The 14,805-nt window shown below is 38.5% G+C and overlaps 2 protein-coding genes across 6 annotated transcripts; one reads left to right on the forward strand and one right to left on the reverse strand.

Annotated features, from left to right (window-relative positions):
• On the reverse strand, positions 1 to 8,850 carry LOC103478933 (interleukin-5 receptor subunit alpha-like). Of its 5 annotated transcripts, XM_081598118.1 has the most exons (11): positions 8,733 to 8,747; positions 8,287 to 8,559; positions 8,098 to 8,180; positions 7,360 to 7,400; positions 7,121 to 7,284; positions 6,836 to 7,011; positions 4,354 to 4,481; positions 3,374 to 3,515; positions 3,061 to 3,166; positions 2,507 to 2,588; positions 1 to 1,458 (listed from the first exon to the last, which is right to left on the reverse strand). In XM_081598118.1, the coding sequence occupies exons 2-11, from the start codon at positions 8,298 to 8,300 to the stop codon at positions 1,372 to 1,374; spliced, it is 1,023 nt and encodes a 340-aa protein (XP_081454244.1). In that variant the 5' UTR covers positions 8,301 to 8,559; positions 8,733 to 8,747; the 3' UTR covers positions 1 to 1,371. The 5 variants fall into 5 exon arrangements, with proteins under 5 accessions (XP_081454244.1, XP_081454247.1, XP_081454243.1 ...); XM_081598121.1 differs by lacking the exon at positions 8,287 to 8,559 and having other exon boundaries at positions 8,733 to 8,850; XM_081598117.1 differs by lacking the exon at positions 8,733 to 8,747 and having other exon boundaries at positions 8,287 to 8,726.
• Positions 8,851 to 11,396: 2,546 nt separating this feature from the next.
• On the forward strand, positions 11,397 to 14,360 carry LOC108167062 (caspase-3-like). Its single transcript, XM_017309836.2, has 5 exons — positions 11,397 to 12,009; positions 12,099 to 12,133; positions 12,935 to 13,046; positions 13,142 to 13,691; positions 13,852 to 14,360. Exons 1-5 carry the CDS (start codon positions 11,682 to 11,684, stop codon positions 14,039 to 14,041), a joined length of 1,215 nt encoding a protein of 404 aa, XP_017165325.2. The 5' UTR covers positions 11,397 to 11,681; the 3' UTR covers positions 14,042 to 14,360.
• Positions 14,361 to 14,805: the final 445 nt, after the last annotated feature.

The raw sequence follows: 14,805 nt of genomic DNA on the forward strand, positions 1-14,805 counted from the left end.
TGGAATACTCAAGAACTCAGTTTTATTAAACATTACAAAGAGTTCAAGTTTTGCAGAACATTGAATATAAAAACTGGAACAATCTCAGCTTAATACACATGTGCAAAAAATCTTAAACCACCTCCCTCTCTTCAGATTCTGCAGGTACGACGGGGGAAATCGGACGACAAAACACTCAAAACATGTGCAAACAAACATCTAATATGTAACAGAGTTTGTACAATTCCAGGTCAGTATTTAGTTCCAGTTTATTTTGCCATAGCAGCCCTTCTCTGTTGGCTTCTCATTAAAAGATGTCAAGACCTCCACTGAACTACAAGAAATCCTCCACCATGTTTTACAAATTGCTGATATACTGATATCCTCTGTGTGTTGACATGAGTTTAAATTAAAATGTTCTAAAGTAATAGACAAACCCAGACGAACAATCGTTTTAACTTGGGTTGTTTTGTTTCAGATCACCTCAGTCATTTCTCCTTGTGGAGTTTTTCAAAATTAACGTCCAGCCAACAGGTTACTTTAAAAATGTTTTGGTTTTTTCCGTTAAAGAAGAATCTACTAATAGAGTGTCAGGTTTGATATTTCTCTGCGGGTTCAGTTTCTTCAAACATTTACCACCCATATAGCAGAGCCTTAAAAAGTCTTGAATTCATGCGTCTAAAACTAAAGCCTTAAAATGTCTTGAATTAATTTTAAATAATGTAAGTTGACTTTAAGTACATTAATTACAGGTCTTAAAATTTTGTGGAAGGATGATTTTTATGTCATATTCTATGTAGTTTATTCCTCTTGTGAGACTTTTCTGTCAGGCAAAAGTTTGAATTCTTTATTGTGTTCTGTGACTCCAGGCTACCGCTAACTAGTTGCTAATAAACCCTTGTTAGCTAGTTAGCTAGCTCTTTTGCGTCTCTTTGGTAAGTGTAAATTATTGTATGGGTTGACACTTCTGTTGTCAACTCGTACGAAGCTGCAAGCATTATGTGCTTAAAAAAAGCTTGGCACTGTTATATAAAATATGCAGTCTCCTTTTGTACATTTCTGTGGTGATGCAGGTCTTAAACTTCCTTCACAACGGTCTTAAAAAGTCTTACATTCTATACCTGTGGCAAGAAGTTTCACAATTTCAGTCTGTAAATAACTATTTTTTGCTCCAAAATTCACAATCTTGCATATTGTTTTCCAGATTCAATTAAAAATATGAATCATTGACGTGACTTTAGACCAGGCTCCACAGAAGAAGATTATGAACACATTTAAATACAATTTCTACACAAGCTGTTATATATCTGCAGCATTACAAGCCCTGTATCTATGTGTGCTGGCTCATCAACATAAGTACTGGCAGTGAACACGTCTTCACACTGAACTGTTTTAATGGCTTGTTACGGGGGGTTGCTCTGCGTCCTCCACCTCAGTGATTTCTTCCTCGGGCCTAGTTGTTGGAACAGGATGGAAGAACTGCAAACACAAGAAGAAGAAGAAAAACATCAGAACCAAGTGGATACAAACACTAATGCTTACACTGGTGCCAAAGATACAAAGTGGAGCAGGGAGGAAAATCACAAATGGTTCCCAAAATTGTTTACAAATTAAAATCAGAAATGTGTGGTATCCATTTGTATTCCACCACCTTTGTTCTGATATGCTTAAATATAGTCGAGGGCAATAAAACTAAGGATATGACTTAAGGGGTTACTCAAACTTAAGGATTCGTATCGCATCTTAGTGGTTGTAGAGCGTCTTTTCTTTTGTCCTGAGACCACAAAACATTTCTCCATCCAGCGCTAGACACACGCGTTTGTTTTGGTTGTATTTACCCAGAATGCCCTGCGCTATAGTCCGCTGCCTGCTTTTTTGCAGCAGTCTGCGGAGTCCGCTGTGTCTTGACACGGTCTGTGTGCGCGTTCAAACTGCGCCAGAGTTTAATTTATTTTTGTTAAATATTCAGCGGCCAACGTACAGACTCATGCTATCTGTCATGAAATGGGTTTCCGAAGGTGAGGAAGGGGGCGGACGGACCCAGGATGAGGTGGAGAAATAGGTTTAATGAAGTCCAACAAGAACGTAAAGCCAGGAACCACAGGTGAGACACGAACAGACTGTGGGAGACAAACAATGCCATGACCAAGACGAGGACGCAGTGGGGGGAGCAAGAGACACAGGAGGGGCTAAATACATCCGAGAAACACCTGGAGGCGGTAAAAGTTGTTTGCCAACCGCCATAAAAAAGTGAAGAAGAAGAAGAGGAAACAGCTGGAGCTAATCAGGGGATAGACACAACAACAAAAGGACTGAATGAACTGATAACACACAAAAAAAAACACACATTCCCACACGCTCCTTTTCCTTCTTCAACACAATAATACTTGTTTTTGGTGCCTCACTGTTTATCGCATAAAATCCTCATAAAAAAATTAAATAAATAAATGAATCTTTTCCCACCGGGTGTGAAAACCTCTGTAAAGAATGAGCGAATGTGTGTGTACAAGTATGAGGATGTGCTTACATTGAGCGGATCGGTCTTTTCCAGGAAATGTTTGTACTTGGCAGGGGGACGAGGAATCGGAGGAAACAGAACTTTGACCAGCCTGAGAGACACAAGGTACGCTTTAGGAAGATTTTTGAATCCATGTTTCAGTCACTTTATATCAACTTTGTTATGACATGGAAAGCTGTCACAGGGAATGTTGAAAAAAAAAAAAGGAAAACACCCAGGCCTTCTTTATTACTTATTGAACTCATTCTCTTTTAACTTCCTTCATCTTATTGGCTACTCCTGAACATCTCAAGCGTACGTTTTATGAGGAAAAAAACAGAAGTCTGGTGAAGGCTCTGGCCTGTGCGGTTTTCTCACTTGAAAAAACACTGCTCACACCATTCTCACTTCTTCTTTCTGCACTCTTCTTTGAAAGAAACTTCACAGCTTCTGCAAACTTAGAGGTTTCCTTTGTCAGGGTGTTTATTTTTTTGCCTCGTAATTATGAGAAATCGCGTGTCAGCTCGGAAGCAGTTGGGCAAAAAGGAGAAGACACAAACTGCTACAACGGGTCATCAGTCTACCTCTGATGGCGCAGCATCAACAGCACGGCCAGGAGGATCATGGGTATTCCGAGCGAAATCAAGGCGATTACGAGAGGATCGAGTCTGTACGCTGGCCGCTCCACCGCTGCATACACACACACACACACACACACACACACACACACACACACACACACACACACACACACACACACACACACACACACACACACACAGAGTCGAGTTATTTCACTTAAGACGTCGCTGCACTTCAGCTGGAAGTTGTCAGAGTGAAAACAGGAACGAGTCGACGATCAGATCGTTCAGTCTGAGAAAATAAAAGCATACTCACTGACTGTGGGGCTCCACTCGCTCCACTGGGTGCACCCGTAGCAAGATTTCAGTATCTTCGTCCTCATCCTCACCTTGTATTTGTGAGCCGCAGCATTTAGCTCTATGTGTTCCAGTTTACCTGAAAAGTTTCTTGGTTTTTCCTGTTTTGAAAAGATTATTGTTCGTTTCAGTTGGTTGATCCAGGTTGTGTTATACTGTGACTGGTGTGCAATTTACATTGGTGTGAAAAAGTGTTTACCCCCCTTACTGACTTCCTATGATTTTCCATGTTTGTTGCACAACGTCAGACCAATTTAAATAGTCAAAGACAACAAAAGAAAAAAACATTTTTAGTTTCTCAGTTCACCCTATTTTGAGTTCCTTTAAGTTTGAATTGTTTTAGGATCTATGTCATTTTAAATCTAAAGAAGCTGCTGCTGGCCACGCCCACCAACTCAATGTTTACGCTCTTATGTGAAACTGGTCGGAAACAGATGCACAATTAATTATACAACTGTGAAAGTTGTATAATTTCACAGTTGTATAACTGTGATATTATACAACTGTATAATTTGTACAGTTGTAATTGACAGTCTGAAATTGAAACTCAATTTCAGAGTTGGAAAAGCTGAAATTGAGCCTCCTGCACAACCAACAAGAACACAGCAAGTGGTTTCTGGATGGGAAATCAACAACAAAACACTTTTCTTTTCCTGAAAACATATGAACTTATTGCCAAAACCTGGCTGGGTGGATTTTTTTTTAAGTAAATGGGCTGTTTTTATAAGCTGTAGAAACTCAAATGGAAATCCAAAAAAAGTGCAAAATGTGAATTTTGCATAATAGATCCTCTTTGAGAGAAAAGTCCAAACCTGCATAGCCCTGTGACAAATATCCAAAAATATATTAAATTAGGAAGGAGGCAAACACTCTTTCATACCACTGACGCACGCACACACACACACACACCCACACCCACACCCACAGAGACAGACATACCTGGTCACCGATGTCCAGCTGGTAATCAAAACAATGTGCATAAATATGACTGCTGGGCACATCCCAGTTTACATGAAGGTTCCCGTCCCGGATCGATGCATCAATGTTTCCCGGAGGATCCAGGATATCTGCGGCCAAACCCAAATAACCACATGTTAGGCCGTTCCTGCCGTTGTATGGAAGAACATTAGGGCAACTGGGGAATTATATATGCACACTGTATAATAATCCTGACTTTATTCCCAGAATTCTGAATTTTGGTCTTGTATTTTATTTTTCCTGTTCACCTAATATTCTTCTTTATCATGAAGGGTGGGTAATTATTGAACATATTTAGCGTTTTGTGTTTTGACTTAACGCAGAAACTTCCTGGCTGAGTACATGATGACGTTTTTGAGGGGAAAAGAAGTATTGTTGGTGTTTTTTCTATTTTTTCCCCACCTTTAGTTCCATAAACTCAGCAATACATAAATATATTTTTTTAATGTGATTAAATGCTGTCATTGTGATCTGCTTGGTGATAAAATTGCACCACTTTAACTTTAGAATGAGTCTAAAATTTTGAAATGGTCTTATCAGTTAGTTTTGATTTTATTAGCTTTTCTTCTGAAAAAGAGCAGTATTTTGTGTTTATGGGGTTTTGACTGCAGTTAGGAACAGTATCAGAGAATCTATTTTTTTGCCAAAAAGCGTGTAAGGAATTTTTTATTACACACTTAACATCTTTTATCGTCTCAGTGCTTCACTGTGCCACCATTGTATAATTTTGGCCTTAATTTAATCAGAGCAGACAAAAATATCATTGCAGCTCTCAGATTTGTTCATATTCCAAGTAACTTTAGTTTTGAAAAAGTAAAACTACACCACCATGAAGCAGAGCTAACCAGAAATGAAGGGTGCGAGAAATTCCATGAATATATAAGCATACGTTGGAAGAGCTGTTCTACTTCCTCAAAATCTGGAGTTTTTAACAAGAAAGTGTTGCTCCATCAGCAAGACAAAAGCTTTTATGTTCCCAAAGCCCAAATTAGTTCTGACCTCTGACATCACGCCCTGAGTTGTTAAGAAAGTGCCTGCAGCACTCCGACACCTTTAAGTTTATTCAGGTTGCAGTATCAACACTTTCACCTGCTCGTTTCCTGTGAAAGACGACTCATGTTTTCAACTAGAAAAACAGTGGGAGACTATTTTTAGCTGTGGGACTCAACCGTCTGGTGTGGAGTGAAAATTTAGCAGATGTGGAGTTATTAATAAGACCAAGGATGTAGATCAGCGCATGGGTGTGACGGGTGCTTTCCTTTCTTAAAATTCTCAAACACAGACGGATTTGGACTCATCATATTTTCATCAACATAATCTTATTATCTGACTCGTTTCAGGTTATTCAAATCCTGTGTTTTCAGTACTTTGTAGTTCCATTTACTCAATTAAATATGTCAACACCTGCTTGGCCCAAACAACCATCTGCATTCAATCTCTGTAGTTCAGTTAAGGTTCTCTGAATGAATCGATTCTGCCAATAATCGATTGGCAGAATCGATTATTGGCAGACAGGAAGTGGAGAATGAGTCTAATGCTGGTACTAACTTTAAGGACTTTGTAAAGGTAGGTTTGGACGTTGAAGTTTTTCTCAATGAAACTACAGATTCTGGTGTCTTTTATTGGGATCTTATGTGACAGACCAACACAAAGTAGTGTGTAACTATGAAGTGGAAGGTAAATAAATTATTTATTTTTAAAATTTTATATGTAAAACATTCTAGAAAGTCTTTTTGAGTATCTATGGAAGAGGAATAGTGCCACTAAGGGAAAAAAGAATCTGAATTTTTTTCTTCTCAGAATTCTGAGATTAAAGTCAGAATTTTGAGAAAAATTGTCAGATTTGTTTTGTTGTTGTTTTTTTTTTTCACCATTGGACCCTGTCCTCTTCCACAAGTATGTCTCCACCAGCTTCGCACATTTAGAAACTGATTTTTATTATTATTATTATTATTATTATTATTATTATTATTATTATTATTATTATTATTATTATTATTATTGTTATTATTATTAATTCTAAAATTTGCTCAAGCTCAATCAGATTGGATCTGTCAGAATCTGCAAAGGGCTATTTTCAAGTCTTGTATCAGATTATCAATTGGATTTTGATCTGGACTTTGACTGGGCCATTCTAAGGCGTGAATATGCTGTGATCTAGTCCATTGTTGCTCTGGCTACAGGGCTCAAGGTTGTCCTGGTGGAAGGTGATCATCCGACAGGTTTCCTTCCAGGATCGTCCCCATCTTTACTCGCATCAATCTTTCTGTCAGCCAGTTTCCATGGAGATGGGCTGAACGGTTAGATATTCAAATATATCGCTTTCTCTCAAACTACTACTCCTGGCCAGCCTGAGCTTCCTGCTCGTCATGATGTCGTTTGTTCTCAAAGAAATAACTTTGCAGTGTACTCTGCCAGAACAATGTGTGAATTTGAAGATTACTCAATTGCTCCTCTTTGAACTCGGCGGTGAAACACGTCCTGTTGCCACGCAGGAGCACGTCAAACTCGACGATGACAGACTTTTCCTGGCCGCCATCGATCGTCCAGGATATGAAGCCATCGCCGTTCGCTGAGCTTTGGTTCCGAGAATCGACCAGGCGCTTATTCTCAAAAAAGCTGCAAAGAAGCAAAGAGAAACACCCTTACAGTTGTGTTTTACGCGTTTGTATGTTTAGGGGAGTCTTTATGTTTTCTGTTTTGAGTGGATTGCAGTGACTGGGGTTACCTGACAGAAACGGACAGCTGAGCACCCGACTCCAGAATGTAGATCGACCAGGAACAGTTGAGCTTGTTCGTTCGGGAGACCGTACAGGCGACAGACGCTTCCTCTGAATCTTCCTCTATTTCATCGCATCCATCGTCTATTTCATCGACTGACTTCGTCATGTTCTGCAAATGAATAGAAGAGGAAGAGATTTAGGAGAAACTAAAACATTATTAGAAACTAAAATGTGGTGGTCATACAGTAAAATGGGTTTCGACGTCTTCATCGTAGTCCTCAAGTTCTGGTAAAAGAAAACAACATAAGTCCAGAGTTAGAACATGAGAGAGAGGACACGCTTTTCACAAGAGAACATTCATCGTCGGGTCCATGTAGCTCATCATCGTGTCAGTTCATGTCTAGTTTCTAGTATAAATATCTTAGTACACTTGAAATGGGACAAAACTAACTTACAAGCAACTTTCCAGCTCGATATACGAGCTTGTTTTAAGTCAGTAATTCCTTAGTATTGATGAAAACGTTCTAGTTCCACTGGCAGGTTGTCACTTTTTAAAATGTCTTGTTATGAATGGAAATAATCTGCCAGTGGAACTTGTGTTTTTTCTTTTTTTCAAATTAATAAGGAATTTTTGACTTAAAAGCTATTATATCTTGATGAAAAGTTATTTGTAAGTTAGTTTGGTTTTAATTCAAGTGCACCAAGATATTTGCACTAAACGAAACCAAAAATATTTGGTAGGATTTTTGTGTTTTTTTTGTTTTTGTTTTTTTGCAGTGAAACAAGTTTGCATCAATGAGCCATTCTGAATTCATCAGTTCTGTGTGTTAAATCATTAAATCCTCGTTAATTGGAGTGTCCGGGAATGTTTTGTCTAACGAGAAAAGGAAACCACCACCCGGTGGTCATTAGAGTGGCTTCCTTCCTATAATCACACTTATTTTAATTATGAATAAGTTGGCATGTGTAAGACGACACTCACCACTCTGCGAGACCCTCAGCAGCAGGAGGAAGCTGTACCACAGTATAGGAAGAGCAGGAGAGAGCTTCATAGTCGGTCCAAGACTGGCGAAACACACACAGACATGAGATTCACACGACTGGACTAAGCAGATGTGAGGAATCCTCGTGGATATTAGACACTTTTACCTTTCCGTAAGCAAGCGAATACCTGGTTATGTCCATCCAGACATGAGTTTCAGCCTCAGTTTTTGGGGAGTCGTTGGACCACAAGTAGCAAAGAAGCGACAGACTGAGTTTACTGCGGGTGATTTCCTGGCTTTCTAGACTTCCCCTTTTTAGCTTCCTTCATACACAGGCTGACTTCTTGTAAGCCACCTCAGAGGGGGCACAAACGGATTTAAAGAAACTGCTTTTCTAGTTTCTGTACTGGTTTCTCTACACGATGCCTTCAAGGTTTCAGAAACTCAGTTTTCGACCACAACTAAGAGACACAAAGAGTTATCAGTTATCTGTGTTTACACACACAGTTACTTCAAGAAATGGACACAGCGGTCACTTCTTACTGTACATTATCAGCTCGTGTCTTGGTAGAATAACTCTGTCTGATAAGCTACAGAAAAATGATTAGAGAAAGAGTTGATAAGGTGCCGTTACCTCCTTCTGTCTCTCCACGCTGCCGCTGAAAGTGTTTCTCTTTCTGCCAGGAGACACAACGAGACGATTTTGGGGAAATATGAAGGATGACGTCACCTACTGTACAAAGTTTCAGGAAACCAAAGAAGTTTTTCTTTTTTTTCATCACTTTGTTTTGTTTTGTCGTCACATTGCTCACTGTGAATGTTTCGCACGTCTTGGTATTAGCACACAGTTTTACAGCTTGAAACGTAAATATTTCATGGAAAATAAAAGAGCAACATTTACATATTTGAGTTTTAATGAATTGGACTTTTTAAAAAAAATAATAGTTTTAATACAACTCATATTGTGAAGACATTTTTTAAAATGACTATTAAAGATCAAAGCTGACAAAAACCCAAAATTCTGTTTCTTGGAAAATGTGATTATGACAACAAAACAATAGATTTTTTTTTTTGTATATGCATTTAGCACATAGCTGGGGCTCCTCCAGAGGCCAACAGTCCACTTTTTCCTCATCTTCCTGTTCACAAAACCCCACAGATTCTAATCAGGTCAGGCCAGTTTGCTCGTCAATCAGCCTCAGTGTTTGGTTGCAGAGTCTTGTTGGAAGATAAAATCAGCATCACCATAAAGCTTGTTGGCACAGGAAGTATGACATGCTCTATAACTTCAAGGTAAGACTTTGGACTGGGGAAAACTCGGCTTCATTTGTCCTCAAATCACTGCTGGACTTCAAGTAACGTGAATCCATTTATCCGCTCTTCCTCTGGCCTGACTTTGGTTTAGAAATTAAATAAAAACTTCATCATCATAATCTAAAACGTGTGACTTCGGCCCACTGAGCAACACTGTTTATAGCTTTGTGATGCTTTTACACAGCACTCTGAGGACAAACCAGCATCTTTGCCACTGACCTTTAGTGACCCTCTGAGTGACCACTCAACGCCATCGGCAACACTATTTGGATCCTAATAAAACAATTCAAATTGTGCTGCTGTGCAGGAAGCTTTGTAGTTTAAAGGTTTATAGATCATTTATGTTTATCATCCACCAGATTGTGTGTTTATTTTCTCTTTACATCACATATTTAAGTTCAGAGACCACTGTATTTTATTTTCCAGTAGGAGTAAAAGAAGTGTAGGAGGCATAGTTGAAAGGTAGCTGAAGACAATATTTTTGAGGAAATCAAATATTTTTGGTCCAAATCTGGGACATTCAGTTGGTTTCCACTTCAACTAAGTGGTCAACAAAAAGGTCATATTAAGTTCAGCACTGCTACGGGAAGTTAAAACTTGTTGATTGTTGACATTTATATTATGTTCCCAAACAAACAGTAAAAAAGTGAGAACAAGGTTTTATGTGTTGTTTTAATCCCACCATAGACTTACTACACGCTGCTGACTGATACAAAACTCTTAAGCTAAAACACGACTTTGCTGTTCTTACTGCATTACTTTCCTTTTTTAACCACGAGATGGCAGCAAAGACTACAGTTTGGTTGGACATTTTACTATTTTATTCTAATACCCAATAGGCTAAAACCTTTATTAGATGGAAGGAGTTGGCCTTTAACCTATCAAGCTAAACACGTGAAATGTGGAAGGCAAGTTGAAACTACGGTGTTTGGTGCCTGCGTTTCTCAGAAGGCGTCCAAATTCAGTGTTGGGGAATAAAACAGACACATATCACGATCCAGCCTGGTGAGATCCTTAGTTTTAGATTTCATCTTGAAATTTTACTTTGTTTTTGTATTGTAATTTCTCCACTCTACTGAGAGAGAAGTTTCTTTAGATTTTTCTAAAAGGATAATTTTTATTTAGATAAATTGGTCAATTTTATTAAAACTTCTGTCCAAAGTTTTAACAAAATAATTTTAAAAAGACAAAGACCCCAAAAACTAAGGTCAGAAGTTTGACCATTAGAATACATTACTTAAATAATAAGTGTTGGTTTTGGCAATCCTGTCCCCATATTTATTTGGTATGCATTCATGCCAAAATATTCAATATCTCCCATCTCTATTGAGCACTAAGACCTAGATGGAAACTGCAGCTGAGGCCCATTTCCTTGCAGCCCGCCCACGAGCTCAAGTGATTAGCTCTGACATTTCTTGCTTATTGTTTGGTCACCGCCTCTATCTTAGGCCAGGGTCATGTCAGACAGATGTATTTTAATATCACAGCTTTCATTTATATTAACATTTGAATCTGTGATTGGTGTACATATGTATTGGGTAATTAGGTACAGCAAGATGGCATGTCTAGGAAATGTGAATGTAAGACACTTCCTTAGAACAGATTAAAGTGTAAGTTAGTCAAAGGAAAACCTTCCACTCATGAGTTCAGGTAGAGATGGAGGCACAAGACTCACAAAAGAAATAATGGGAGTACATTTAGCTCATTGAACTATTCTGAAATGTTCAGTTCAGTTTTATTGTAATTGTACTAATAGTGTGTAAATGCTTTACGGATATGCTTATTATGGACTATGCAAAAGTAACAACTAGAAAAACTGGAAGACACAGCACACTGAGAGTTTAACTTTTCTAAAACTTACTCTTTTTTTTACTTACCAGTGTTGCTTTACCTACATGTGAAAATGATAACCACCTATTTACTCTTGAGGAAATGCCATTACATAGTCTTTTACAATGTAGGGGCATGAAACACCACTCTGTTCCTTATTTGTGGCTTAGATTTACTTCCTTGAAAAGTTCATCATTGTAGCTTTTACACTTTAACCCATAGGGCGGAACTTTTGGACCGTCTAAGTCGTGTGAAAATAGATGTTCAGCTGACTGGTTCTGACTCGTAAGTCGTTGTCCTGCTAACCTGTTACTTCCTGCTTTCTTTGAGAAATCCTGCTTCAAAGGACATCAGACGAAGCAACGGCTTTAAGGTATTCAGGGTTCAGAAGGTTGAAGTTTCGTATTCTTGAGCGCCAGTGTGTGTAGTTATCGCAGTAATGTCAGCCACGGAGACCCTGAAGCGTAATAAAGTAAAACTCATTGAGGTTTTATGTGGAGACCACAAATTTATCCTCAACAAGGTTCAGGAGAAGAAGCTGATAACTTCGAGGGAATACAACAACCTCAAGAGCATCAACAAAGAGCATGTGGAGGGCCACGTTGTAGAGCTTGTGGATAAGATCATGGATAAAGGAGAAAAAACCTGCCAAAACTTTCTGGAGCTACTGCAAACCGACGACGTCGCTGAAACTTATCCTGACCTGGAGCAAATAAAGCTCCATGATGTTTTACCCAAGCCGGTTCCAGCTACCTCACCTTGCAGCGGTAATTCAGGAATCACTTTATTGCATTCTGACATTGTTTAGAGGAGGAGGAAACTGGTTTCATTTGTTTGATTTTGCTTTCACTTTTAGGCAATGTGGTGCCTGAGGCTAAAAAGGTGAAAAAGGTGAGTTCCTTGAACGGAAACAGCAAAATGTTGTGACTAGTTTCACCCTGGATTTATTAAAGATTTGCTTGCATTCGTTTTGTTTAACCCAAGAATAATTTATTTTAAAATATTGTCACACTTGTGTGGGGAAGTCCCATTTACTACACAGGATTGCTCAGTTTTAAAAAGTATTAAAGTTGCTTGTATATCACTTTCTCAGTTTGATAATTTGGAAAATCAAAAATTGTTTGTAGAAAACAAAAAAGGTTTTATCACTTGGGGAACAACAGAACGTCAAGACAGAAAGGCAGGTGAGTCAAACCAGTAACAAGTCAATGAGATGCCAGGTACCAAAACGTTCATTTAATTTGGTAATTTAGTTTAAAAAAGTTAAACTTATAGCACAATCCTTGACTTTCAAATTGGCTTAGCAATGCAGATTGTTTTTTTAGCTTTGTGTCATTTCCTTTGTTTCAAGCAAACGATACTGATGTTAATGTTGATGTATTGTGCATGCCTTATTGAAATTATCTCCTGAATAAACCGGACCATAAAATATTTGGTATCCAAACCGCACCAATGCATTCTGTACTGTTCAATGGAAACGAGGCTTTAGAGGCCCACAAAACGGTTCAGGAGTTGATTAGTATGTGATGTCGTCAGCTTCCAATATTTAACTTTTTTATGATATCCAAGTTTTATAGAATGTACCTGTATGTATTAAAGATGTTTATAAACTCATAATAGTATTGACATTTTGATAAGAAAATTTTTTCGCTGTGAATTGAGTTTGAATGTGTCACATTGTCTCTGTTTTAGGATGAGGTTTATGAACTCAAAAGCCAGCCTGTTGGTCTCTGCCTGATCATAAACAATGAGAATTTCCACAGCCCTGACGTCGAACAGAGATGGGGGACAAACAAAGATGCTGGTATGTTCATTTCAGACCTTTTGTTTTTCAAAATGTAACACTTTGGTCAAGTTTAATTTCTCTTTTTAAATAATATATTTTTTTAAATCCCACAGAGAGTCTAGCAGACGTGTTCAGCTGGCTGGGCTTCAAGGTGCTGATGTGTAAAGACCAAACCGGAGACCAGATGGAACAGACACTGAAGTTATTTGCTTCTCCTCATGATGAGGAGAAGCAGCTTCAGCTACAGGAGTTGGATGTTCAGGAATGGTGTGGCGGCTGGTTCCCTGCTCCCCAGCAGCCGGTTCGGCACGGCGACGCCTTCGTTTGCTGCATTCTGAGCCACGGGTCATTACGTAAAGTTCACGGGGTCGACTCTCAGCCTCTTGCCATTAAGGAAATAAGAAGATATTTTGTGGCCACTGAACAGTCACCCCTCACTGGCAAACCCAAAGTGTTCCTGATCCAGGCCTGCCAAGGCCACAAGATACAAGGAAGAGTGTTGCTGAAAGATGTTGAGGAGGATAGTGAAACATTCATTCCTGAGGAAGCAGATTTTCTTTTTGCTGTTTCTTCTGTTGAAGACTACGTGTCCTTTAGAGACCCAACAGATGGAAGCTGGTTTATCCAGTCGGTGTGTGAGCAGCTGAAGTTGCACTGCCCTAGGTAACTCATCATGTCTAATAAATCTCTTGTAAAATGTTTTCTGTTTTGTAATTCTAACAGTATAACCATTGCCCTCTATGTTTGAGATTAGCTTTTTTCTGTTCTAATCTATATTCAGTTATTGTGACAATTTTATTTTCTTTCCCACGTCTAATTTCAGTGGTGAAGACATTACTTCCATCCTGCATCGTGTGAATAACATGGTGGGCCAGAAGGAGGGATTCATAGAAAATTGTCAAGGCGAGGCAAAATGGGTAAAACAGGCGCCTGAAGTGAAGTTCACTCTGAGGAAGAAACTCGTTCTGTCGCCACGTTGCACTTCAAGCACAACAGTCCCTGCAAAACAGTGATGACTTCAAAAACATTCATATTTTATCTCTGAGAAATGTACTGTGTGTGTAATTTCTTAGCATGCCATATTTTCCCATCTAATTTTAAGCCTCAGCTTTTGTTTTCCTCTACCAAATTTAAATCAGAAATGTGACCTGTGATGGTGGATGTGTGCTTTTATTTTTTCTCTTTTCTTTTTTATTAAACATATGCATGCCAAATATACAACTGCTAAATGTTCAATTTTAACATGTTCATGATCTCATCCATGCATGTTATCAGCCTACAGGTATAGATTTAAATTACGGTACATAAAATAAAATCCCAATAATAAATCCAGTGTTGCTCAAATGCCTAAATTATTTGCAAACAATAACGGAAACAAGATAACTTTCATTACTGTTAGAAAATCTTCAGATTTAATTTACAATTTTCATAATTTAAAAAAAAATAAATTGTCTAAGAAAAGTGGATGTAAGACACTTCCTTAGAATAGATTAAAGTGTAAGTTAGTCAAAGGAAAACCTTCCACTCATGAGTTCAGGTGGAGATGGAGACACGAGAGTCACAAATGAAATCAAGGCCTTTAGTGATGTCATTATGGGAGTAAATGTATCTCATTGAAATCCATTAAAAATGCGCAGTTCAGTTTTATATAATTGTACTAACCTAATTGTGTGTAAATGCTTTATGAATGTGCTTATTATGGACTATGCAAAAGTAATAACTAGAAGAACTGGAAGACGCAGTAAAGTGAGAGTTTGGCTTTTATTAAAACGCTCTT

Source organism: Poecilia reticulata, chromosome 17, assembly GCF_904066995.2.
Source record: "Poecilia reticulata chromosome 17, P_reticulata-male-v2, whole genome shotgun sequence".
Lineage (NCBI taxonomy): Eukaryota > Metazoa > Chordata > Actinopteri > Cyprinodontiformes > Poeciliidae > Poecilia > Poecilia reticulata.